This window comes from Lissotriton vulgaris, unplaced genomic scaffold (assembly GCF_964263255.1).
Source record: "Lissotriton vulgaris unplaced genomic scaffold, aLisVul1.2 SCAFFOLD_1224, whole genome shotgun sequence".
NCBI classification, from domain to species: Eukaryota; Metazoa; Chordata; class Amphibia; order Caudata; family Salamandridae; genus Lissotriton; species Lissotriton vulgaris.
This window is the reverse complement of record NW_028242734.1, coordinates 510,059-537,512: the sequence shown is the minus strand read 5'-3', so window position 1 is coordinate 537,512 and position 27,454 is coordinate 510,059. Positions and strand designations below refer to the sequence as shown.

Here is a 27,454-nt window from a genome sequence, read left to right as displayed (position 1 = left end):
CATATAGCCATTGTCTGACCTAGGGTGGTGTGGAGTGCAAAAAAACGACGTATTTTGGCCCAGATCTTTGTACTGGGGTGAATATAAGACATTGTTCTGCATTCTGTCCATCAACTGTGTTTTTTGCAATGTTTTTGCTGGAAGCAGTGTCCGAGCCGGCAAGTAATCCAGATGCTAGTCCCTGCAATGGATCGCCGAATTCCACACAGCCCCCAGACAGGCGATATGGGAGATGTACACCAGCTGTCTTATACCGTAAAACACTGCTGCCTGCATCCGTATGGATTAGTTTCTCCCGAGGTAAATCCTTTGTATTTGCATCTGTCCTTTGCTCGGTTTTGCTGTTTTTACCGCATTATCAGACCGTATCTCATTCATTTACCATGTCGGGTGTGAGAGCTCGGGAGCCTTTCCATGGGCCTGATCTCCTGAGGGCAACAGCCTGCCATCTTGCTCCTCCTCCCCCTCCTCGCTGATGGCCTTCTCACACAGGAAGATGGGTCGGAAGTTGCTCAGTTAGTTCAGATCAGCTGGGGGATTCTTGAGGAGGGCAGCGATTTCTGCAAATTTCCATTTATCCAAGAAAATGGTGGATGTGATGGAGGTATTGATGATGTGGATTAGGGTGGTGCTGATTGGTGATGGTCCCAGGTTGTAAATTTGATGGGGGCATGGGCCTGTTGGGGCCTCTGTGTGGATAGTCCACATGATTGCCACTATGTTGTTTCTGGTGAGGTGGTGAATAGTTTAGGAAAGAGTTCTCTGGGGTTGGGTTGGTTTGGAAGTTGCTGTACATGTTTGCGATTTTGCTGTGGAAGAAGTTGAATAGGTTGTTGCAGAGCTGCTGGGAGGCAGAGATGTTGGTGACTGTGGCTGAGGTAGAGGTGAAATCCTTAACAATTGAGAAGATCTCTTTTCTGCAGTTAGAGCTTCCTTCGATGTGGGCCACTCGTGACTTTCTTGGTGTCTCTTACCTGCTGGTAATAGCGATTAAGTGAAGCCTTATTGGTAGTTCTGTCAGTGGTGTTGTGGCTGCCTCTCCATTTCCTTTCTAGCTGTTTACAGTGTTGTTTGGTGCCTTTGAGGTACTCTGTGTACTAGCTGGCCAGTTTGTATGATCCACTATGCTTGTTGAGTTTGATGGGTGTGAGGGAGTCCGTGCAGTTCTTCAGCCAGTTGATGCAGTTGTTAATGTCCTTGTCGAGCCCCTGAATGGCTAGTTCGATCCGTGCTGACGGCGGTGAGCCAGTCTGCTTCAGTGAATCTGTCCCAGCTGTGGCCTGGAATGTTGAACCTTGGAAGGGTGTTGACTTGGGGTGTGTTGATTTAGAAGTGGATAATGGAGTGGTCGGTCCATGTGAAAGGTGTGGGGGAGTTGTATTTGATGCTGTCACTTGTGGTGAAGATTGTCTTCAGTGTATGTCCTGCAGTGTGTGTTGGTTCTGGGATGAGCATGCGAGTCAGATGTTGCTCAAGCTTACCAAAGTGCTGTAGAGCAGCGGTGGTCTCGGTCTTCTAGGTGAAAGTTGAGGTCACCAAGGAGAATATATGCTCTGGGGTCAATGGAGAGTGGAGCAACGAAGTTGGTGAAGAGGTTGGTAAAGGTGGCTCATGGTCCGGGTTATTGTAGGAGAGGTTACCCTTCAGGGTGACATTTTCTGAGATTTGCAGCTTGAAGTGCAGGCGTTCCATGAATAGGTTGGTTTTCTCAGTGGATGTTGAGCATTTGATGTATTCCTTGTAAATGATAGCGGGTGTTCCGCACAGCTTGTGAAGGCATCATTTCGAGTGATCTTGTAGGTTGCTGGTTTTGCTGGGGCAATGTTGCAAACCAATGAGGGGTTGAGCCAGATCTCTGTGATAAAGAGGATGTCAGATGCATTGCTACTCAGCATGTCCCATATTTTGGTTGGGTTTGCTGAGGGATTGTGTGTTAAGAAGCATGCATGTGAGTGGGTGCTGACATGCAGGTTTGCTGTATCGTGTGGTGTAGGGTGGAGGTGGAGTCATTTTGGTGCTCGTGAGGTGTGCATGTTGGAAAGGGTTGTTGAGGGTTTTTTAGCATTTGTGTTGGGCAATGTGGGTGTGTGGCTGCTGGAGAACCAGCAGTGGGTGCAGGTGAAAGCTCTTACTGTGGTGTGAGGCATGGCATGGCAGCATCTGGGAGAATGGCTTTCAGGGTGTAGTGACCTAAGAAATGCTGCGGAGTTTCACTGGACAGTGATCGGACCAAGGTTCCTAGCACTGGGCACGGTCCTGGCAGGTGCAGACAGGCTTGCCTTTGCTGCACCTTTGGCGTGCCTGTTGCACACCGGCTGCATGTTTCCGCTACGCATCTGTGTTGCAGCCGCCATTAAGTAGGTCCTGGGAGGGAGGAGGAGTGTAGAGTGCTGAGATGCCATTTCCTGTGCTGATGGGTGATGGGATAAAGCACCATTAAAGAGAAATAGGATTTGCATTTTATTATATCCTCTTTTTAATTTGAGATTAGCTGTCTGAAATGCTGTGATCATTGAAAAGTTCATGACATATGTCTACAAAAAGGTATGTGGTAGAGACCCAGACCGATTTATAAACACACAAGTACGTAGTCAATGGGACAATGTATTTTATAGAGAAAAGCTTATCGGTATTTAGCATGGACTTATGTTTGAGTATAGTTGTATATGACTGTACAAGGAAATGTGATTTTTTTAATGAAACGTGGCAGTGTGTTTGCTAAGAGTGTTTTAAAGTATGGTGAAGAGGGATTATTTACATGGCACAGGAGTGATATTTGGAAAAGGGCCATTTCAGTCACCATTTTTGAATGCACTTTTCATTATTTATTTATAAAGTTTGTAAAGCGCCTGGTTACAATAGCTCGTGTGTCCCCGCGCTGAGTAGAACCAAAATGACTCAATTACTGATGTTCTTTTTTTTGCCGGGCAGCCCGCAGTCCCGGTTCTAATCTTTGGGGAACAGGATGGTTTTCAGCTCTTTACGGAATGAAGCCTCTGATGTCTCCAAGCGGAGTCATGGACAAGGACAGTCATGCTATATTTTAAAGAGTTAGTCAAATAAGTAAAGTGTTTTTCGGTGTTCATTTCTTTAAAAGACCTGGGCAATGACTTGTTATTCATTGCATGTTTCTGTAAAGTGCCTGTTCCTTGAAGTGTCAAACACGGTGTTTTTGTTCAAAGTGACTATCTAGTAAGTTGTCATATATTTTTACTATCTCAATAAACTGTCTTCCTAGTGCTGTGTTAGTTTTGTGTGCATGTGAAAATTTTTATTTGTTTGCTCAATAGGCTCTACTTCTATATGACTTCACTGAAATGCACTTACATCTGCAGTGTTACCTTAAAAATGCACACTTTTCTGTGCTGATTTGCAAAGTGTTGAGTGGATGGGTTGATTGCCATATAAAAGTGCTGATTGCTTTGTGTATGTTGTACTATGTGTGTGAGGTACTGTGCCTATATGTTGGTGGTATTAGTTCTTCTGGGGTATTTTGATTGTAGACAATACTGCGCAGAAGTGGGGTACAGTGTGGGATCTTTACGTGTGCTGGTTACTGTGTAGAGGTCCTGAATGTTGTACAATGTGTGCGGTTGTATTGAAATGGTATGTGCTGTGTGGATAAGTTCGGATCAATGTAAAAGTACTAAGCACTAAACTGTTTGTCCACTGTATCGCATAGATAGATGTGCTGAATTTGGAGTTATTGTGTTGGGTTATTCGTTTTATGTGGTACTTAGATGTGCTTTACTGTGTGTTGTGTTTGAACTGAATGCACTATACTGTAGCATGCAATTGTCTTTTATTGCACTTGCTGCCTGTTTTCATATTTTGTATGCATGATTTTGTATGCATGATTCATTCTGCAAGTCCACAAGAAACACATTTTGTAGAATACATTTTTAATTGCGCTGCATTGCGTTATTCTGGATTTATCAAGCCATTCAGGGCCACGTAAGGTGGCCTTGTGTGGCTTGATAATTCAAGGGTTGTATTGTGCATGCACCCCATTGAATGGTGCAAAAGCGACGCAGCCCTTTCCTAAATATGGCCCCTAGTGTCTGACAGAAGTGTAGAAGCACATGGAAAATCATGATTTAAATTAGAGATGTGAGTAGCAGTGGAGATTTCTTAAAAACAAGGCAAGTGAGTTTTAATTATTCAGGTTAAAGTCACATGGAAAAGTTAAGGGTGTTCAAAATAGATTTGTTCTTGACACAAAATGGACCTAATTTATAATTATCAATTTCACACATAATCTTTTGCTATTGTGTCATTAGCCAATGTCTTGGCACAGAGACACTATAGCCCACTGGTCCACTATGTCCTTATCTAGGACACTGAATATCACTTCCAATGTAGATATGGTAAGCAACAGGAAGCAAAAGGAGAAAAATGACCCTTGAATGCAGCATGGAGCAAGGACAGCATGAGTGGAAACAAGCCCCCCAAGAAGTTGAGGAATAAAGGTGATAGTGAAGGGAATTTGTGCAATAAGACTAGGCGTAGTACATCTACCTGGCTCTCTGTCTTCGGTACACAAACACAACACTATAGGCAGCAGGAGAAAGAAAAAGGTCTTGATACAGGTTCCTAACTACACTTACTGTTGCTGACAGTAGTGGGAAAAGGGACACTGGCAGGAAACATAGAATCTCAGCCTCGATTATCACCATTTAGGTGTGAGGGTGCTGTCCAGAATCAGAGATTCTGGCCCTCCAGTGCCAGCATTTAAGTGCGAGGTACGGTCCGGAATCAGACATTTTGGCCCTCCTGTGCCAGTATTTAGGTGTAAGGTACTGTCCGGAATCAGAGATTCTGGCCCTCCAGTGCCAGCATTTAGGTGTAAGGGTACTGTCCGGAATCAGAGATTCTGGCCCTCCTGTGCCAGTATTTAGGTGTAAGGTACTGTCCGGAATCAGAGATTCTGGCCCCTCCAGTGCCAGCATTTAGGTGTAAGGGTGCTGTCCGGAATCAGAGATTCTGGCCCTCCAGTGCCAGCATTTAGGTGCGAGGTACTGTCCGGAATCAGAGATTCTGGCCCTCCAGTGCCAGCATTTAGGTGTAAGGGTACTGTCCGGAATCAGAGATTCTGGCCCTCCAGTGCCAGCATTTAGGTGTAAGGGTACTTTCCGGAATCAGAGATTCTGGCCCTCCAGAGCCAGAATTTAGGTGTAAGGGTGCTGTTCAGAATCAGAGATTCTGGCCCGCCAGTGCCAGCATTTAGGTGCAAGGTACTGTCCGGAATCAGAGATTCTGGCCCTCCAGTGCCAGCATTTAGGTGCGAGGTACTGTCCGGAATCAGAGATTCTGGCCCTCCAGTGCCAGCATTTAGGTGTAAGGGTACTGTCCGGAATCAGAGATTCTGGCCCTCCAGAGCCAGAATTTAGGTGTAAGGGTGCTGTCCAGAATCAGAGATTCTGGCCCTCCAGTGCCAGCATTTAGGTGCGAGGTACTGTCCGGAATCAGAGATTCTGGCCCTCCAGTGCCAGCATTTAGGTGTAAGGGTGCTGTCCAGAATCAGAGATTCTGGCCCTCCAGTGCCAGCATTTAGGTGCGAGGTACTGTCCGGAATCAGAGATTCTGGCCCTCCAGTGCAACTATTAAGGTGTGAGGGTGCTGTCAGGAATCAGAGATTCTGGCCTCCAGTGCCAACATTTAGGTGCAAGGTACTGTCCCGAATCAGAGATTCTGGTCCTCCAGTGCCAGTATTCTAGGTGCTGGGGTGCTGTCCAGATTCAGAGATTCTGGCCCTCCAGTGCCAGTATTTAGGTGCTGGGGTGCTGTCCGGATTCAGAGATTCTGGGCCTCCAGCGCCAGTATTTAGGTGCGAGGTATTGTCCGGAATCAGAGATTCTGGCCCTCCAGTGCCAGCATTTAGGTGTAAGTGTACTGTCCAGAATCAGAGATTCTGGCCCTCCAGTGCCAGCATTTAGGTGTAAGGGTACTGTCCGGAATCAGAGATTCTGGCCCTCCAGAGCCAGAATTTAGGTGTAAGGGTGCTGTCCAGAATCAGAGATTCTGGCCCTCCAGTGCCAGCATTTAGGTGCAAGGTACTGTCCGGAATCAGAGATTCTGGCCCTCCAGTGCCAGCATTTAGGTGCAAGGTACTGTCCGGAATCAGAGATTCTGGCCCTCCAGTGCCAGCATTTAGGTGCGAGGTACTGTCCGGAATCAGAGATTCTGGCCCTCCAGTGCCAGCATTTAGGTGTAAGGGTACTGTCCGGAATCAGAGATTCTGGCCCTCCAGTGCCAGCATTTAGGTGTAAGGGTACTGTCCGGAATCAGAGATTCTGGCCCTCCAGTGCCAGCATTTAGGTGTAAGGGTACTGTCCGGAATCAGAGATTCTGGCCCTCCAGAGCCAGAATTTAGGTGTAAAAGTGCTGTCCAGAATCAGAGATTCTGGCCCTCCAGTGCCAGCATTTAGGTGCAAGGTACTGTCCGGAATCAGAGATTCTGGCCCTCCAGTGCCAGCATTTAGGTGCGAGGTACTGTCCGGAATCAGAGATTCTGGCCCTCCAGTGCCAGCATTTAGGTGTAAGGGTACTGTCCGGAATCAGAGATTCTGGCCCTCCAGAGCCAGAATTTAGGTGTAAGGGTGCTGTCCAGAATCAGAGATTCTGGCCCTCCAGTGCCAGCATTTAGGTGCGAGGTACTGTCCGGAATCAGAGATTCTGGCCCTCCAGTGCCAGCATTTAGGTGTAAGGGTGCTGTCCAGAATCAGAGATTCTGGCCCTCCAGTGCCAGCATTTAGGTGCGAGGTACTGTCCGGAATCAGAGATTCTGGCCCTCCAGTGCAACTATTAAGGTGTGAGGGTACTGTCAGGAATCAGAGATTCTGGCCTCCAGTGCCAACATTTAGGTGCAAGGTACTGTCCGGAATCAGAGATTCTGGTCCTCCAGTGCCAGTATTTAGGTGCTGGGGTGCTGTCCAGATTCAGAGATTCTGGCCCTCCAGCGCCAGTATTTAGGTGCTGGGGTGCTGTTTGGAATCGGAGATTATGACCCTCCAGTGCCAACATTTAGGTGCTGCGGTGCTGTCCGGATTCGGAGAATTTTGCCCTCCAGTGCCAGTATTTAGGTGATGGTGTGCTGTTCGGAATCGAAGATTCTGGCCCTCTAGTGCCTGTATTTAGGTGTGAGGGTACTGTATGGAATCGGAATTCTGGTCACCCAGTATCACTGCACCCAAATGCGGGGGACTAGTCATGAGGTCCTCACTATTAGGATGTGTCTGCAATCTGAAAGTTTCGGTTCTGAAAGCCGGAAGGGCCAACTCATCTGATCTGAGGTCCATAAATTATGCACCAAAAAGTTGTGTTATAGTAAAACAGCGCTTCAACACTGCATAACTATGTCGTCAGATGCTCCATAAAGCTCTATAGGTTTCCGCAATATCGACTTGAAATTGTGTTCGACAATTGACTACCACTTGGAAAGTCCTTGCAGCCAAATACCCTATTTTCTTTTCTCTGACAGTTACAAAAGGCCAACTTCCCTCCCCCCAAATTACCTTGACCTCTAGCAGAAAGTGGCTGAAAACTCTTTAGCTTCAATGAGAATGAAACATGAAAAAGAAGGCAGCTCGACTTTCCAAGGTCCTTTGTCATTTCAGACAGGCTAGTCCTAGATTGCAAATAAAAAAACGTTTTCATCCCCGCTGAGCAAAGGCAGGAGCCTCCCTGCTCTTTTCCACACCAAGTTTTAAGGATCGGGTCTTTCACTTTCTTCTTTGTGGAATAATGACCTAATCACAAAAGTATTTTCTGAAGAGCAGTAACAATAACCAGCTTTTCTTATGCTCACCGGTGTGCTTGGCCCCTTGACTTCTAATGCTCAATTGAATCTCAGAAGTAGATTCCTCAGTGAAATGGGTCAGGCAGCTATAATGCCAGAAGCATGCTGTGCAATGTGCATTACCAGGTGTAACAGATTCATCAATGTGAGCCCCAAGACAAGATCTTCTGTATGGCAGTTACATAGTTAATATAAGAGCCATGGGCATGCAATGCGAATATTTTTTTATTTAACGGGTGTGTGTTCTTACCAATACTGCTTCGTTGTAGCTTATAGTTTTGATTTCAAAATCTAAAATATGATCATAGGCCAGTACTATCATCCATTAAAATACTATTGTGTTAAATGCACAAAAATCTTTTAATGTGAAAGTAACAAAAGATTGCAAAGAGGCGCATGCAGTTCAGGCCATGTACAAAGAATATCTCAATTACATATTGATTTTCCTACTTAGTCCATGTGTAATCTTTCAAGACCCCTGATTTCAAATTAATTATATGTCTTTCCTCCTGTAATGATATCGTATCATACCAATCTTTGGACAATGCACAACTCTAAGTTACTCTTTTCATTACAGTCATGTACATTTGCTTTACAGAAAGAACCCTTGTTTTGTCTAGTCTGCATTATATAATAATTGTAAAAATGAATAAAAGTAAATGTGTGACTATGCCTATTTTCTGTGGACTGATACTGCTGGTTTTTAAACTCTGCACACTGGGGCACTGCTGTTCGGTCCCCTGTGTACATGTTCTGACACCTAAAAAATTGACTAAACCCCTTTTTGCATATTTAACTTTTCAGTAAGGTCATAGTATATGGTGCAGTAAATGCACACATGGCATGGAAGATAGATGTCAACTGTGGACTCCAAGACTTATTCAGCCATATACTAGGCTGACAAGGAAAAATACTTTGAGGTAACATATGAAGCCTGCGTGCTGCTGCTTTGAAACCTTCAGGCAGACCTGTAAACATACACACTTTGACAGTAGGGAAACCTATGTTTAAATATCACATAAGCCATCCCTAATATTTAAATGTTGCACTTGTAAAAATTAAGAATTGGTGTGACTAGCCTCCAAAAGCTATTTTCACAGAATAAATGCTGTAGTTTTGTCTCTTTTTGAAAAAGTGACTTTTAGGAAGGTATACCTTTCCTGCCAGAAAGTACAGTGAGACAATAGCATCAACCTGTGTGCAGCAGCTCTCCCTGTCAGTGTTGCACCCCCGAGAAGGTGTGAAACTGCTCCCAGAGCAGAGACAATGCATTGGGCCTTTTTAGGGTCGAACCAGCGAGAGAATGCGCTAGTGCATACGTCTCATTTGCAAGGCGCTGTTGTTAGCAAAATAGGCTTGGAGCCGCCCATTGCTTACCATTGGCTGGCTTGCATGGCACTCTCTTTTACAGCCTCGTAATTCATCAAAGCAGGCCGAAATCATTTCCATTCCTCTCTGTGGAGCAGGGGCCAGGCAGTGATTGATTAAACTTAATCAGTGCCTGTCTGCTGCTCCTAAAGTGACTGAGGTACTATTTTGTTCCGTTTAAGAATTAGTGCCCTGCAAACAGAAGGTGTGTGATTGAGAAAAACATGCCCAACAGGCTAAACAAAATTGCAAAGATTTATTTTCTATTTTGCCAAACCTTCTTTACTCACTTTGCACTCATGTTTTCTTTTGTTTTTGCTCATGGTCTCTGTTCTCAAAAGAGGAGGATTATTTTTTTGCAAAGCAACATTGTTTCTTTATTTTGTGTAAATTCTGAAATGATGTTTTAACACATAATTGTGCAGTACACCCTAACCCACTCCAATCCACGGCAATCCACCCCACCTCACCCCACACCAATCTGCCCCACTCAAACCAATCTACCCTCGACCACTCAAATCCACCACACTCCAATCCTCCCAATCCACTCCACTCCAATCTGCCCAACTCCAATTCACACCTCTCCAATCCAAAACAATCTGCCGCACTCCAATCCAAAACAATCTGACCCACTCCAATCTTCCACACTCCAATCTGCCTCACTCCAATCTAAAACAATCTGCCCCACTCCAAAACAGTCTGCCTCACTACAATCTGGCCCACTCCAAAGCAATCTTCTCAGTGCTAATCCAAAAGTAATCTGTCCCATTCCAATCCAAAACAATCTGCACCACTAAAATCTAAAACAATATTCCCACTTCAATATGCCTCACTCAATCTGCCTCACTCTAATCCAAAACAATCTGCCCCACTCCAATTCAAAACAATCTGCCCCACTCCAATCCAAAACAATCTGCTCCACTCCAATATATTCCACTTCAATTTGCCCAGATCCAATCCAAAACAATCTGCCCCACCCCCATCAATCCAACTCCAACCTTCCCCCTCTAATCCAAAACAATCAGCCCACTCCAGCCCAAAACAATCTGTGCCACTCCAATCTGCCCCATTCCAATACAGTCCACCTCACCTCAATCCACCAGCCCAATCCCAATTCACCCCACTCCAATCCAATCCAACACATACCAATACAATCCTCCCTACACCAATGCAATCCACCCCAATGCAGTCTAATCCAATCCACCTCACTCAAATCCAATCAATCCACCACTCCATTCCAAAATAATCAGCCGCAGAAATATGCCCCACTCTAATCCAAAATAATCTTCCCCACTCAATTTAAAACCATCTGCCCCACTCCAATGCAAAACACTCTGAACCCCTCCAATACAAAACAACCTGCCCCACTCTAATCCAGAACTATCAGCCCCATTCCAATCCAAAACAATCTGCCCACTTCAATCAGCCACACTCCAATCCAAAACAATCTGCCAACTCCAATCCAGAACAATCCGCCCGCTCCAATCCAATCCACCTCACCCAAATTTAATCCACCTCACTTCACCCCAATCCAATTTACCCCACCCCAATCCTATCCATCCACTCCAATCCAATCCACCGCAATCCAGCCAAAGTAAATCTACTCCACCCTAATCCACCCAAGCCCATCCAGTTCCCCGACCCAATCCAATCCACCATCACCCAATCCACCCCACTCAATCCATCCACTCCAATCCAATACACCCGACTCCAATCCATCATTTCCAGGCGACCCCACTCCACTGCAGTCCAATCCACCCCACTGTACTCTAGTCGTCCCCACTCTGCCCCAATCCAATCCCCCCTACCCCAGTTCAGTACACCCCACTCAATCCCCCCAAAAAACACCCAACCTCACCCCAATCCACCCTACCCCACTCCAATCCACCCCAGCCCATCCCACCCCACTCTAGTCCGATCCAATCCAATCCACTCCACTCCAAACCGACCCACCTCCCCCAATCCAACCCAGCCCAATCCAATTCCCCCTACATTCCTGTCCAATTCACTTCCTCCACTCCACTCTAATTCACCCCCACTCCAAAATACCCTTCTTTAATCCAATCCACCCCCTCTATTCAATCTGCCCAAACCCAAACCGACCTAATCCACCCCCTCCAATCCACCCCAACTCAATCCACCTCACCCCATTTAAACACACCTCAGTCCACTAAAATCCACTCAATTCTATCCCATTCCACCCCAATCTACTCCAATCCAATTCACCCCACGACCCCATTGCACTCCACCCTATCCACCCCATTCCACTGCACTTTATGACACTGCACTCTGTGACACTGAACTCTACTCAACTCTGCAATACTCTACTTGTCCTACTCCACTCTATGACACTCTACTCCAAAAAATCTAGTCTACAACACTCCACTTACCCCACTCACCCCAATCCACTCTAGGACACTCCACACCACTAGCTTTTAGCCATGCTGAACAGCAGCCACACTGGTGTACAATATGGCAAAACCACATTGCTGAAGCCAATAGGTCTCGTATAGGCAAGATCTGTTGGCTTTGCCAATGCTTGTTTTATAAGGATGGTCCAGATGTGAGGTATGCTGTTCAGTGTATTTTAGGAAGGGCCATTTGGGAGGATCCAGGACCTTGAAAGAGGCCATGGTAAAAGCATGCCTATTCATACTTTAGTGCAGTGGTTCCCAAACGTCTTTGACCCGCGGCTCCATTGACCTATTGGTTGTTGGCCGCAGCTCCCCACAATGTTACTTTTTTTGGGAGGGTGGGGGAGATGTAAGCCTGGCCTTGGGAGCGCTTCCTTTTTTCTCCCCGAAAATAATTGGGATGAAGCTGATGATGGTATTATAATCATATATGCAGTGTTTATTATTACGAAGGCTGCGCCTCAAATAAAATATTCCTAGTTACAAATCTTTGCCCATGTCTTTTTAGAGAACCAACTCAAACATGTGTATCCCACTTACGGTACTAGATAGCACCCCTATACATGTAGGCCCCATTGCCAAAGTATTTCTGCACTTGAAGAATATTTGCATGAACTTCGATTTCTATCCATGCCATGCATGTCTCAAGTCAACAGGGTGACTCATGATTTTTTAAACCAAATACAGCTTTATTTTAGTGGTCTCCTCCCTAAAATTAACTCCAATTCAATGCAAGCCACATAAATTCATGAGATTGTTTTTAAACGTCCCTCTTTCTTGCTTCCTGGGGCCAGATGTAGGTAGCCCTTTACCGATCGGAATCGGCCGAAAATACCGATTTTCGGCCGTTTCCGATCGGTAAAGGGCTATGGAGATGTAGGGGCACATATTCGGTAATTTTACCGAATCGTTATTATTACCGAATCGGTAAATTTACCGATTCGGTAATATTTACCGATTCGGTAAAATTACCGAAAATGCAATGTGGGTAGCCAATTTTCCATTGGCACATGGCTTTCAGAATCGGTATTTTACCATGGAATACAAATCCATGGTAAAATACTGATTCCTGTGTACATGCACATCTGTGCATGTACACATGTGCCATGTGACAGACAGACGTGCCCTTAGGGCATGTCTGTGTGCCACATTGCACACATGCCCGTTTTGGGGGTGCTAGAGGGTGTCAATGTGACACCCCCTGCACCCTTGACAAATTCGGTATTTACCGATTCGGTAAATACCGAATCAGTATTTGAATTGAATCCTATGGGCTTCAAGGCCCATAGGATTCAAAAGCAAATACCGATTCGGTATTTACCGAATCGGTAAATACCGAATTTCAAGGTATCGGTAAAAAATCCAGATGTTGGTACCTACATCCCATTTACCGATTTTGAAATACCGAATCGGTAAAATTCGGTATTTCAAATTCGGTAAATGTGATTTACCTACATCTGGCCCCAGATGTTGGCATTAGCTCATATATGGGTTTTACTGCCCAGTGCTCATGGAGAGAGCAGGCCTGTCTGGAAATGTGTGTGTAATGGAATAAATGTGTAATGAAAGTACCTATGATTCAAGTACACATGTCAATACTTAATAACTCTGTGTGTGTTGAGAGACAAAACAACTTTACTATTCTGATAACTTGCAATTGGTGTAACATGCATTTGGAAAATAATTTAACTATCAACGAGTTTAACAAAATAAATCAGGTGTCTTCCACTTACTTTCAGAGTGTTGGAAGGTGGGGATCTAGTGAAATATGGAGGACGAAATGCCATCAATTAACACTAAATTTCCAACTTTAGGCATGTCACCTACAAATCAGCCACATCATGTGTTTAAGTCTAATTTGGTTTAACTAACGTCAACAAACCCTTCAACATTAAATGCATTAAAATGCTTGGTGTGTGGCTCCCCAGGTTAGTTTTGACGGTGCACCAGGGAACCACGGGGCACAGATTGGGAACCACTGGTTTGGTGTACAGTGAGACCAAAGGAAGAGGGGCCTTTTGATCTCAGAGTACACTCTAGCTATCCTGACTCCACCTACGGGGGAGGGAAGTTGGTTCCAGAACCAAATTGGTGTGGCTAGGTAAAGTGGAACTGCTATTATCCTAGACACACCCTTCAGACGATCACAAGCTGCTGCAAGGGGCAGAAAAGTTCTGCCATATTGATTTTTCCTTAGTGCAGTACATTGTGGTATGGTTTGCTGTAAGGCAAACAGGATGTGTTATAAAAGAAGAAATGTCTGCCCTTCGGAACTTTTTAGCCATTGGTTAGTGATATAATCTACTGTTCAAATGTAGCACCTCATTCTCAGCTCTACAGAACACATCTGAACCTGCTGATGAACAGTAGATGAAGTAGCCTGCTGTTTGTGATCTGTAAGGGGACCGGAAGGACTGAACCTGCTCCCACTTGTAACCAGGACTCAAAGCCTTTACCTGGCCTGACGGTTTGATCATTGGCAGGTGGTCCCTGACTGGACTCTGTTGAAGGGCTCTGCTGAACTTGAACCTGAACTCTAAGCCCATTGTCTGCAGTCCTGACAACCTTAAAAGTGACCAACAAGAACTGCTAGAACATAGAAAAAGTTGGGATTTAAAAAATGTTGGACCTCCGGTGGACCAGGACAAACTACCTAAGGCTGTTGAGCCAACGCGCGACCTTGATGGGTTAGGATAATCAGATTGGTCCCACTTGGAGCTTTTTAGTGGAACATAGGTATCTGGCTTCAGTGCACACTAAGATTGCTGGAGGTTTTTGATTTCCAAAAAGTTCCAATGAAGAAACTTTGACCAGGCGAATGTATGAAAAATATTCAGCTGGAAAGAGGACTGTGGAAGAATTACTTTTCCCATTAAAACCAATGGCTTGAGTGCAACCTAGTCCAACAGCTATTCAACTTAGAGAGGATTCCTCAGATACAGCCTTGAACCTTTACGAACTGTAGGATTTCTACATCTGTAAAAAGGATTAAGATCCAAGGTAAAATCTTTGACCAGGTTGACCCACCAGGCTTACTTGGACTCCAGTGCATCACAGTCAGCTCAGCTTGTGCCTAGATCCCAGACAACCACACCAATAAATGAAATGCTGTTTCTTGTCCTTTATAACTTAAAAACTTTAAAAATTGACACCACCTATACCCTTTTTTAGATTGTTATCATTTGTGTGTCATTTTTCTTTTTCCATTGTTCTTCATAGAAATTACCTGTGTGATTTTCAATGTGTTGTGTTTTGACTTTTTGATTGTTTTGGTACTGCTAAATACTTCATTTTCATTAGCTGAGCCTGTGTACTCTGTGTAGAATAAATAGCAGGAGTTGAGTCCCAATTGATGTGCCAAGACTGTATTTAACTTGACATGATTGTGGACTTATTATTTGGGAAGGATTCACATTCTTCCCAACTAATAAACCATATTTTACAGTAAATAGGTAAAATGAGACAAAGTGCATTATTTGCATATTTGTTTAATGTATTTGGAGAATATCTATGATGTGCAGTGACAAAGTAGGTCCTGGGGAACTTTAGAGTAAGATATTTCATAAAGCACATGGGAGTGCATCAGGGGGTAACAGAGGATAGTAGTAGTCTCCAAAACAATCTGCAAGGCAATTAGAGATTCGAGGAGTATGATAGGACTCTCCGGCCAGAACTAGAAAAAGAATTATATGAAATGATGGGTCTTGAGGTGCTTCTTGAAGGCGATGAGTGTGATTAGATTTTGTAAATCCGTGGAAAGAGATTTACATATTGAGGCAGTTGCACTGTGATCGTTGACTTCTTCCTATGGAAGTTTTAAATGAGGAGCATATCTCTGAATGACCTCATGGGCTATATCTTAAATTGAATTTTGGCCGCATGTTTCTCCTCGGAATGGAAAAAATGCTGTTTGTAGATCCATGCAGCTATTCCCCATTTTGAGCAAAAACTCTGAATAGCCACTGATTGATGCTGGATGCCTGACAGAATAGAAAATTCCAGCCCCCACTTGTCTTGCACCTAATCCTGGCCAACTGTTAACGAGGGCTCAAATACGTTTGTAATGCATTGACAGATCTGGAATTCATAATTATACATGATAAGTGATGGGCCAAGAATACCAAACTGTAGGAAGACTAAGAGTGGTAAAATGAGGGGAGAGAAAAGAGGAAAATGATAGGGTGGAGAAGGAGAGAAAGGGTAGAGATGATAAATACTTCCAGAAATTACAATTTCAAGATATATGGAAAAGAAACTGCAGAGGTACCAAAGAGAAAGACAGAGGGAGAGTGAGAGTGAGAGGCAGTGAGAGAGATACAAAGCAAGTGAGGAGAGATGGGTGAGTATAGCAACAAAGATAATTAAAACATTAGTGAGAGGCAGAATAATAAGTGAGAACGAATATTTAAAAGAGAACCATATGAGTGGATGCCAAAGTAAAACATCATATTGATGAGTGGGAGAAGAAGAATAGAAGAGCATACTGGACCAAAGCAGAAAGTGACCCTTTTTGGTTTAATAGCACTAAGGCACTCATTACGATGAGAGTCAGAAAGCCTCCAACCGCAGGTTGGAGGCTTTCCCAGTATTATCACAGTTTCAGTTTAGACCGCCGCATTACGATGCAGGCAGTCAAAAGTGAAACCGGCCGATCATTCCGGCTGGCTTCCGATGGGCTCATGGAGCCCATCGGCCAGTTGGTGGCCTGCACGTAATCCCTATGGATGGTATTTCTGCCATAAGGATTACGATGTCAGTTTCCGACAGGCTTCCATGTAGGACTTTCCGATATGGAAAGCTTGTCAGACAACGAATTTGGGGGCCCCTAGCAGGGCTCCCTTCACGCTGCAGCCTACAGTTGGGGCCAATGGCGCCCCCTGTTAATCCCTACACCGTGTGGCAGGCACCCTGAGGAGCCTGCCACGCAGTGCAGGGATGAACAGATTCTCCCACTTGTCTATGGGAGCTTGTGCTATGGCCGGTTTACGGCCGCAGCACAACCTCTCATAGACAAATGGGAGTATGCAACTGCACCATGTGTGGTCGCATTGTAATAGTGGTGTCCACCTGGCATCATAATTAGGCCTTAATATATGTTGTCAATCAATCATACAAGTAATTTTGCAAATGATCCTTCTATGAGTTGTCAGACACTGAACTCTTTATGCATATGTTCAGAATGTCGTTCAAATGAATAAACACTATTCTCAAAGAGAAGTAATTGATTATGTGCCTATTTTCTCACAAAGACTAACATAAACTATATGTTTAGTTAATGTTTAGGTTTAGGTTGCAACAACTTTACATTGTTGCAGCTTTCATAGTACAATCATAATTTAGGAATCTTATGACTGGCACAACAAGTATTTGAAACTCCTGGAGGTGGACATCATTTGCTTCATACATTTAGAAATCATGGCTGACTTTATGCAATAATGGTACTAACCCTTAGATATATATGTGGATACGTATTCTAACCTGTGCTTGTACTTTCTCCATCTCTCCCTTGTTGTGTGGTTGGCTCGGGTTGTCCATTGTCGCCAGAAGAAGTTGCAAATCTGCAAGAAGGGCATGTGTCCTCTTTAGGTCTCGACGGAGACGCTTCTCCACGTCAAAGTCTCGGTGACCAATCTAAGGAAAGACAGTTTTCATTAGAAGTCTGAACATATTGTATCCAAATATTGCATGGTCACAGATTAATGTTGTGAATACACAAAATACTGAAGTTATTGCATCTCCCCAAAGGTAGGTTAGCATTAATTAGAAGTGGGTGCCAAGAATGTAGTGTATGAATGATACAAATAATCAAGCAGCTGACCTTATAAACTGACCATCCCTATATATCTGAAACTTGTTGCAGTAAAAATATTTATCCTCGAACTAAATGCATTGGATGAAACAGGAATATTTGTTTTGAAATGTATAGTTCACCCATTTCACCATACGTATAGAGATACTAAAATAGCATCAGACATGCTTTGTCCTCTAATAAGATCAAATAAACTAACATCAGGGGATCACGCAAGGTCCAAGAACACACTCTCAGCTTTAATTGCTGTTTGGAACTGTCAATCACCTAGCAGACGCATTCCCCCACAGGTCCCTTCCATATTTAAAACCTTTACCACCTGTATGGTCAGTCAGTAACTTTACACGCAGGGCCAGGCTGCAAAGCAAAATTATCCTGGAAAAACATTTCATACTAGCCCCACACTGTAGTCTACGATCAGAATGGAGCCATGTTGTGATGGTTGGGATGGCAGCCCCTGTAGCTCTGAAAGCAATCCCAAAATCCCCATACTGTAGCCTACTGGGAGAATGCCCCAGTGATAGAAGCCGCTGTGGCTCTTCTCACAAGTCGCAACAGCCTCCCAAGTGATGGCGAACAATTGATACATTTCCTTTAGAACCCTAAGGAAGGAAGAAAAGCTACTTTCTCCCACTGTTCCTTTAGTAGTTGGAGAAAGAATTACAATGTTGGCATTTTACAGTTATATTGTGCCTCAAAATGTAATTTTCATTTTCTATGCAATTTAATTTTTAACGCTCACAAAGATTCACACTGTGCCGTCTTTGTGTGTTCAAAAATGTCAATAGTTCATGATCTCATTCTTACCAATGTCGTGCCCTAGGCAAATCCCACAGTGAGCTGTTATAAGAGCTATTCACATGTTCAAAAGTTTACTTCTAGCCAAACTGCTTTGAGCAAGTTTGCTGCAAAACCAGGCTCAAGTGGGTCAATATCGACAAGGAGGAAAGAGAGGATCGACACACTGCTTTCGAAACTAAAACTATGCATGAGTGAACGACTGTAGCAGAGAAATTGAGTGATTCACCTGGAAGACCAGGGGAAAACAAAATGGCTTACGTCCTCTACAGCATGTGCGTGCCACTGGTCTGGAAACTAAAATGCAACGAACTGGAAGTTCTTGAGCAAATGCACTGTTGGGAATACTTCAGTAAATGCTTATAAACAAGATCTAGCTTGTCTGTTCTGTAGCATTTTCAAGAAAGAATGTGAAGCAAGACGTATAACATAAGCGAATTCCTGTCAGGTTGTTAAAAAAATAATTTGGGAATGAGCAGAGATCTAACTGATGGGGAACAGGAAAGGATGGAGAATTGATGGCGCAGGGAAAACGAGCCATTGCTGTTGCAAAGGAATTCCAACACAACCATGTACCTGATCTGCTTGGTCTGTTTATACTCCATGATTTTCCTGATATTAAAAAGAGCATTGCCTACATCAACCTGAAATCTATGCATACTTCTGTATCTTGTAAAACACTCATGCAGTGTTCCTTTACAAGTTAAAAACTGGCCCAACTTGCACACCTGGGCAACTTTTTATCCGTCTGATGGATTAATGGCCAGAACTTTATTTTGGTGCCTGCCTATATTCTGTCCCAGTCCGACCTTGCTTGGTGCTAATTTACAAAGGCATCTAAGAGTGTTTAAAAGGGTACCACGGGAGTACTACTATAGTGACTCCAAAATGTCTTTTCATTAGGTCCCATAAAGTATTCGGTACATTTTATGGGTGTAAACGCTTCTATCGCAGTTGTATGACTGTGCACTACATTTGCTGCGGGGAAAGACTTTTAAGATTACAGAAGTAATCCTTATCTTTAATATCATACCCATGAACCGGTTTACTAAATCAATTTGCACGACAATTGTGGTATGATATATTAAATATGGATATATTAGAAAGCAGCAGGACTAAAATTAGCATTTTTCAGCGTTGAATATGTGATACCTTGTACCAGGAAGAAAGACTTCAGAGAGAAAACTCCTGTTTTGAAAAGGTCACAGTGACTATTCAATAGGACTAGTGGGAGTGTTGCCAAGGACACTCACATAAAAGGCCTTGCGAGAAAATCTTGGAAATATCCCTGAGAAATATCATACTATATATCTCTCAAGTGGTGCATGTCTTCACAGGAGCAGCTCACTGAATACATCAACATATTTTCCAGCCAATTCCATTTTATTAATTCATTTTTAAACCTTTTTTTAGGTAGAACTAAGGGCCATATTAATGGCCCAGTTCGAGTCGCTCTTGCACCACGCAACATGGTGCAAGAGCAACACAAACCTTAATCCACATTTTTAACGCCTCGCAAAACCACCTTGCGTTGCTCCACAACTCTGGAGTAACGCAATGCCGCGGAAATCGCTGTGTTGGGTTACTCTGCTTTGGGTAGGCGTTCCATGGGTATTGAGTGGGTGTCCCCACACAACTCCCATGGATTCCGATTCATTCCCAGATTTTTAAGACCTTGTAAACCTGGGAACGCACGAAAAAGATATGGCTCGCCAGGAGAGGTGTGACAAGGAGAAATATCTTTATTTCCCCTCGTTACTTCATCTTTCTATGTATGCCGCATTCTGCAGCACACATAGGGTGCCTGCGTTGGTGCTCGGCTGCTAAAAGGGCACCAGCGCAGGGGAAACAGTCAAGAATGCGCTCTATGCCCTAAATACAGCACATTCCTTCCCTTTTTCAAGTGACACAGCAAAGCAAGGCGTTTTGCTGAGCTGCACCACTATTCCAAAATATGCCCCAGTGTATTTTGCCTTAATGGAACACTGGCCACATCAGGGAACTTTGTTACAAATATACTGTGCAGTGAGTTAGTAAGCTCCTATAGAGGTAAACTATCATGCGTTATGGTGTGCATTGTGTGTTACGCACCATTACTGGCAAATCTCCAAGCTTCTTATAGAATAAAAATATACTAACTTAAAACTGAGCCACTATGCATTTCAAAATGTTACTCTTCAATGAATGTGTGAGTTAGAACTGGGGTTTCTGGTTGTCAAAGTATGCACCATATACACTGGAACCACCACTCTAGTCAGGGTAAGTTTAATACAAAATAAAAGATAACCTGTGCTCACCCTCTAGTAGCTTGGCACAGAACAGTCAGGCTTATCCAAAGAGTAGTGCTTAGAATCAGAAGCAAATAGTACTTAGGATCGGGGTAAATCCAAAGTTCAGGTTGACCACGATGGAGGGCAGACCGAATACAGGGCTGAAAGGTAACTTGGATGCAGAAAGCATCAAAGTCAAAGACTCAATACGTCGGTTTCGATCGATGCAGGCAATTAAGGCTTCATCAATTAACCACTTTATGATGCAGATGAGTTCCGATCGGTAGAAAGTTATCAGTGTGTCTATTTTAAATAGTTCTGCACAGCAAGAGCTCACCTTCCAGGATTGGAATGGCACTCCTTGGCAGGCAGGACTCACAAAAGGCAGATTCTAGGTACTGTTGCAGGGTTGAAAGAAGTCTTTGATGGCCATGAGATGTCAGAACACGGAGCAAGACAGCAAGCCCTTGGAGCCACTCTGAGTTCAAGTGAAAAAGGTCTAGTCCTTGTCCTCAGCAGGGCAAAGATCAGCAGGCAGCAGGGCAGAGCAGCAGAGCAGAAAAGCAGTTCTTCATGAGCAGCAGTCAAGCAGAGTGGCAGTCCTTGTAGCACAGCAGTCTTTACTCCTGGCAGGGTTCTCCACAGGCCCAGTAATGTACTGTCTTGGGAGGGTCAGAGCCCCAGTACCTATACCTAGTTGTGCCTCTGAAGTTGAGGGTGAGTTCAAAGAAGGGTCATTGAAGTGCACACAGACCCTTTCTTCCCAGCCCCGTTTCCAGACTATCAGTAGGGAGTAATCAGCCTTTTGTGTGGGAAACAGGACACTGCCTGTTCAGTCGTTTCAGCCCCCTCTCTTACTATAAAGGAAGAGCTATCCGAATGCAGATGAATGCAGATGAGTTCTCTGTCACACCCAAAGTTTAGCTGTCACCCACCCCAGACGTGTATTGGAGGCAGGCTGCAGCCACACAGAGTATTAAGAGCAGAGAAATTACCACTTTCTAAAAGTAGCATTTCTAAAATGGTAATGTGAAATCCAATTTCACAATTAAAGAAGATTTATCATTACCATTCCCAAGATATAAAATATGATGCAGCTACTTCTTTCTGACCCGGAGTTACAGATTTAAGTGTTATAAATAATTCCCAATGCTAACCTATGAGAGGAGTAGGCCTCACAGCAGCGAAAAACGACTGTGGGTGTTAGTCACTACTAAAAGGGCTCGACAAATCCACTTGCCCGCTCGTATTTGTGAGGGAGAATTGATGAGGACAAGCTATTTTTAGGCCCTACTTGCCCTTTCTGGTGAGTAGGAAGACAAACGAACTTTTGTCCTCTGTCTTTGAAAACGGAGCAAAAGTGACAGAAATATCAAGATTTAAAGGCATTTTTATTGCTCACAAAGGTAATGAGCAATTAGCAATAAAGATGCCTTCAAATCTTGTTAACTTGTCACTTTTGCTCTGTTTTCAGAGAAGGAGGTCAAGTAGGTTGCAGTTGGGTCGAGGGGATTTTCCAAGGTACTAGACCTGCAGGACTAGTAGATTTTTCTAGCCCTGACTAGGACATGGAAAACTTAACAGTACGAGTCCTACCTTTACTTACATAGAACCCTGCTCTATGGGCTACTTAGGACCCCTCTTAGGGGTGACTTCTATGTAACAAAAGGGGAGTTTAAGGCTTAGCAAGTCATTTTAAATGCCAAGTCGAAGTGGCAGTCAACGGCACACACAGGCCCTGCAATTCAAGGCCTGAGACAGGTTTGGAAGGCTACTTGTCTGGATGGCACAATCAGTGCTTCAAGCCCACTAGTAGCATTAATTTACAGACCCTGGGTAAATGGTATACCACTTTACAAGGGACTTACAAGTAAATGAAATATGCCAATTGTGTATACACCAATGTTACCATGTTTTGGGAAAAATCACATGCACTTTAGCTCTGGTCAGCAGTGATAAAGTGCTCAGAGGTCTAAGGCCAACAAAAAGATACAACCAAAAGAGGAGGTAAGCAGGCAAAATATTTGGGGGAAGATCATCCTATGGATGACAGGTCTGATAACATCAACAGTGTCATATCAACGTTGGATTGTAGGCATGGCTAGGCAGTTCGGGCTGAACTGTTCCCGTGAGGCACAGGGTCAAACTGATTTGCATATGACCATGTCTAAACTGGGGTGGCAGACTGAGCTAAAGAACGGAAAAGGATTAAACCCAGATCTGTTGACTGGGTGTGAGTGTTTGATTGGTTCAGATGCTCCGTCCATCCCCACCCCCTTTTGTACCACTTTGTTCACCATAAGTTGGCAAGGTATGCTCAGACGTGAGTCCCTTGCTCACTTTGTCACTGGTTTCAAGCAAGCCTGGCTGAAGACGGCTGTAATGCCAGAAACCGGTCCTAGGAAGCTTGAATCCGGTCCAGGGAAGGCATGGCTTGGCAGTTCGGGCTGGACTGTTCCCATGAGGCACAGGGTCAGACTGATTTGCATATGGCCATGTCTGAATTGGGGTGGCAGAGTGGGCTAAAGAACGATGATGGATTAAACCCAGATCTGTTGACTGGGTGTGAGTGTTTGATTGATTCAGATGCTCCGTCCATCACCACCCCCTTTTGTACAACGTTGGATTGTAGTTAAACATTTCCATGTTACAATGCTTTACTAGTCCTCATACTATTGTAAGCATAATAAGGATTGATCCCTATGATTTTTGGAAAAATATTTTAAAAAATCAATGAATCCAAGGTTTTGTGAGAACGTGAATTTCGAGTTAGGGTGGATGGTTGTCCACCACATGTAATAATGGCACTATCCTTGTTCTATCCAGTAAAGGGTTCTGCAATGTAAACCTTATCATAGACCTGTTGACACTCTAAATTATTATCATTCCTTGTTTTTCTCCGGGGTCGCCCCATGAATTAGCATTTTGGTTATTTTATATCACCACGCTTCTGGATGTCCTTTAACACATTTTCTTTAAGTTTATCCTCTTATATGTACAATGTTTCTGTGCTTCTCTGTACAGCGCTCTGATACTCTGACGGGTCATGTTCGCGCTATATATAACTTTTCAAATAAATAAATCAAATTAATAAACCTGAGTTCAACCCCTAGTAGCTATGGCACAGAGCAATCAGGCTTAACTCAAGAAAATGTATAAAGTATTTAAAAGTGTCAAAACAGTAAAAAAGTTGAAAACGTAACATTATTGAAATCCTACTCGCATTTAACAGAATAGAGACTATTTTAATAAACAAAATGAGACCAAAACAACAAAAATCCAATAATAGGAACTAGAGATATGACTTGTTGAAAGTTTGAATTACATGTTATTGCCAAATGCACAAAGTGACAAACACAGACAACTAGTAGTGCTAGACCTGGACACGAGTAAGGTATAAGGCCGTGGGTCAGATACACGGCCAAAGCAGGTCCTGATCAAAGAGTTGCCTTCAGACTTAGAATTTCTCTCAGAAGGCAGATTCCTCAGTTGGGCAAGGCAGCAAGCTGGATCGAAAGATGAGGTGGTTGACAAAGAGTTGGCAAAGGATGAGTTATTGGGGAAGCTGTTTACAAAGGTGGGAAAGGCTCTGAACACAAAAATCCTGAAGTTTGTGTCCAGCAAGCCGTCAATCAGGTGCAGCTTGGCATCTGGCCTTGTACAGTTTTCTCCCTTCAGACTTAGTCTCTTTTCTGGAAGTAAGAACCTATCAGCAGGGCAAGGCTGCAGGCTGTAGCAAAAGAGGTTTCAACGTTGTCTGATGCCAGTCAGCACTGGGCCCAATGAACCGGGTTTGCAAATTTGGAGAAGAATATAGCTGCTGAGAAGCCAGGCCTACCGGCGATGCACTCTCGGTGGATGGATTGATCCCTATGATTTTTGGAAAAATATTTTAAAAAATCAATGAATCCAAGGTTTTGTGAGAACGTGAATTATGAGTTAGGTTGGATGGTTGTCCACCATATGTAATAATGGCACTATCCTTGTTATATCCAGTAAAGGGTTCTGCAATATAAACTTTATCCTAGACCTGTTGACACTCTAAATTATTATCATTCCTTGTTTTTCTCCGGGGTCTCCCAATGAATTAGCATTTTGGTTATTTTATATCACCACGCTTCTGGATGTTCTTTAACACATTTTCTTTAAGTTTATTCTCTTATATGTACAATGTTTCTGTGCTTCTCTGTACAGCGCTCTGATACTCTGACGGGTCATGTTCGCGCTATATATAACTTTTCAAATAAATAAATCAAATTAATAAACCTGAGTTCAACCCCTGGTAGCTATGGCAGAGAGCAATCAGGCTTAACTCAAGAAAATTTATAAAGTATTTAAAAGTGTCAAAACAGTAAAAAAGTTGAAAACGCAACATTATTGAAATCCTACTCGCATTTAACAGAATAGAGACTATTTTAATAAACAAAATGAGACCAAAACAACAAAAATCCAATATTAGGAACTAGAGATATGACTTGTTTAAAGTTTGAATTACATGTTATTGCCAAATGCACAAAGTGACAAACACAGACAACTAGTCGTGCGAGACCTGGACAAGAGTAAGGTATAAGGCCGTGGGTCAGATACACGGCCAAAGCAGGTCCTGATCAAAGAGTTGCCTTCAGACTTAGAATTTCTCTCAGAAGGCAGATTCCTCAGTTGGGCAAAGCAGCAAGCTGGATCGAAAGATGAGGTGGTTGACAAAGAGTTGGCAAAGGATGAGTTATTGGGGAAGCTGTTTACAAAGGTGGGAAAGGCTCTGAACACAAAAATCCTGAAGTTTGTGTCCAGCAAGCCGTCAATCAGGTGCAGCTTGGCATCTGGCCTTGTACAGTTTTCTCCCTTCAGACTTAGTCTCTTTTCTGGAAGTAAGAACCTATCAGCAGGGCAAGGCTGCAGGCTGTAGCAAAAGAGGTTTCAACGTTGTCTGATGCCAGTCAGCACTGGGCCCAATGAACCGGGTTTGCAAATTTGGAGAAGAATATAGCTGCTGAGAAGCCAGGCCTACCGGCGATGCACTCTCGGTGGATGGATTGATCCCTATGATTTTTGAAAAAATATTTTAAAAAATCAATGAATCCAAGGTTTTGTGAGAACGTGAATTTCGAGTTAGGGTGGATGGTTGTCCACCATATGTAATAATGGCACTATCCTTGTTATATCCAGTAAAGGGTTCTGCAATATAAACTTTATCCTAGAGCTGTTGACACTCTAAATTATTATCATTCCTTGTTTTTCTCCGGGGTCTCCCAATGAATTAGCATTTTGGTTATTTTATATCACCACGCTTCTGGATGTTCTTTAACACATTTTCTTTAAGTTTATTCTCTTATATGTACAATGTTTCAGTGCTTCTCTGTACAGCGCTCTGATACTCTGACGGGTCATGTTCGCGCTATCCATAACTTTTCAAATAAATAAATCAAATTAATAAACCTGAGTTCAACCCCTGGTAGCTATGGCAGAGAGCAATCAGGCTTAACTCAAGAAAATTTATAAAGTATTTAAAAGTGTCAAAACAGTAAAAAAGTTGAAAACGCAACATTATTGAAATCCTACTCGCATTTAACAGAATAGAGACTATTTTAATAAACAAAATGAGACCAAAACAACAAAAATCCAATATTAGGAACTAGAGATATGACTTGTTTAAAGTTTGAATTACATGTTATTGCCAAATGCACAAAGTGACAAACTGAGACAACTAGTCGTACGAGACCTGGACAAGAGTAAGGTATAAGGCCGTGGGTCAGATACACGGCCAAAGCAGGTCCTGATCAAAGAGTTGCCTTCAGACTTAGAATTTCTCTCAGAAGGCAGATTCCTCAGTTGGGCAAAGCAGCAAGCTGGATCGAAAGATGAGGTGGTTGACAAAGAGTTGGCAAAGGATGAGGTCTTGGGGAAGCTGCTTACAAAGGTGGGAAAGGCTCTGAACACAAAAATCCTGAAGTTTGTGTCCAGCAAGCCGTCAATCAGCTGCAGCTTGGCATCTGGCCTTGTACAGTTTTCTCCCTTCAGACTTCGGGCCCGATGTAGGTGGCCATTTACCGGCCGTTAACGGACGATTTCGGCCGTTACCGACCAGTAAATGGGTTTTTGGGATGTAGGGGGCATATTTTACCGATTCGGTAAATGTACCGAATCGGTTTTACTGATTCGGTAACTTCCAGATGTAGGTGGGACTCTTCTGAGTCCCAAAGGCCTTTCAGATTCGGTATTTTACCATCCAATCCAATTGGGTGGTAAAATACCGAATCCAGGTGTGCATGCACATGTGTGCATACACACCGAAAAATATTTAAAAAAATCATTGAATCTAAGGTTTTGTGAGAACGTGAATTATGAGTTAGGGTGGATGGTTGTCCACCACATGTAATAATGGCACTATCCTTGTTATATCCAGTAAAGGGTTCTGCAATTTAAACTTTATCATAGACCTGTTGACACTCTAAATTATCATTCCTTCTTTTTCTCCGGGGTCTCCCAATGAATTAGCATTTGGGTTATTTTATATCACCACGCTTCTGGATGTTCTTTAACACATTTCCTTTAAGTTTATCCTCTTATATGTACAATGTTTCTGTGCCTCTCTGTACAGCGCTCTGATACTCTGACGGATCAGTCTAGGGTTAGGCAGGAGGAGTACACTCTGACATTTATTCAAGGGCCATGGGGCCTTAGCCATACCTCTTGGGGGGCATGACTGACTTCAGGAGAAGCCACCAGCAGGGCATAGGGCATTCCAAGTAGAAACTGGTCAGCTGGGCTCATCTTTGTAGCTTAACAGGAGGGCAGCTAATTGAACCTTGGAATCCACATCTCAGTCCTATGTACAAGTGAGAAAAGGTCCAGCCCGTGCAGGCCTGCCCACAAGTCACAACAGTAACTCCTGTCATTCTCCTGTCTTCCACAGGTCCAGTGGTGTTATTAAGTAGGTATTGGGGAGTCTACATTTATGACCAGTGCCAGCCTGTGTGATCGTAGGGGTAAACTCCTG

At 43.6% G+C, this 27,454-nt stretch overlaps 1 protein-coding gene across 1 annotated transcript in view; it reads right to left on the bottom strand.

Annotated features, from left to right (window-relative positions):
• The window catches only part of LOC147668858 (unconventional myosin-XVIIIb-like), a gene marked incomplete at its 3' end in the record, with an annotated part of 694,293 nt that overhangs the window by 164,059 nt on the left and 502,780 nt on the right, over positions 1-27,454 (bottom strand). The window contains exon 20 of the mRNA XM_086948392.1: positions 17,059-17,211. Within this exon, the coding sequence (XP_086804518.1) occupies positions 17,059-17,211 (153 nt within the window). The remainder of the gene's footprint in view (positions 1-17,058; positions 17,212-27,454) is intronic.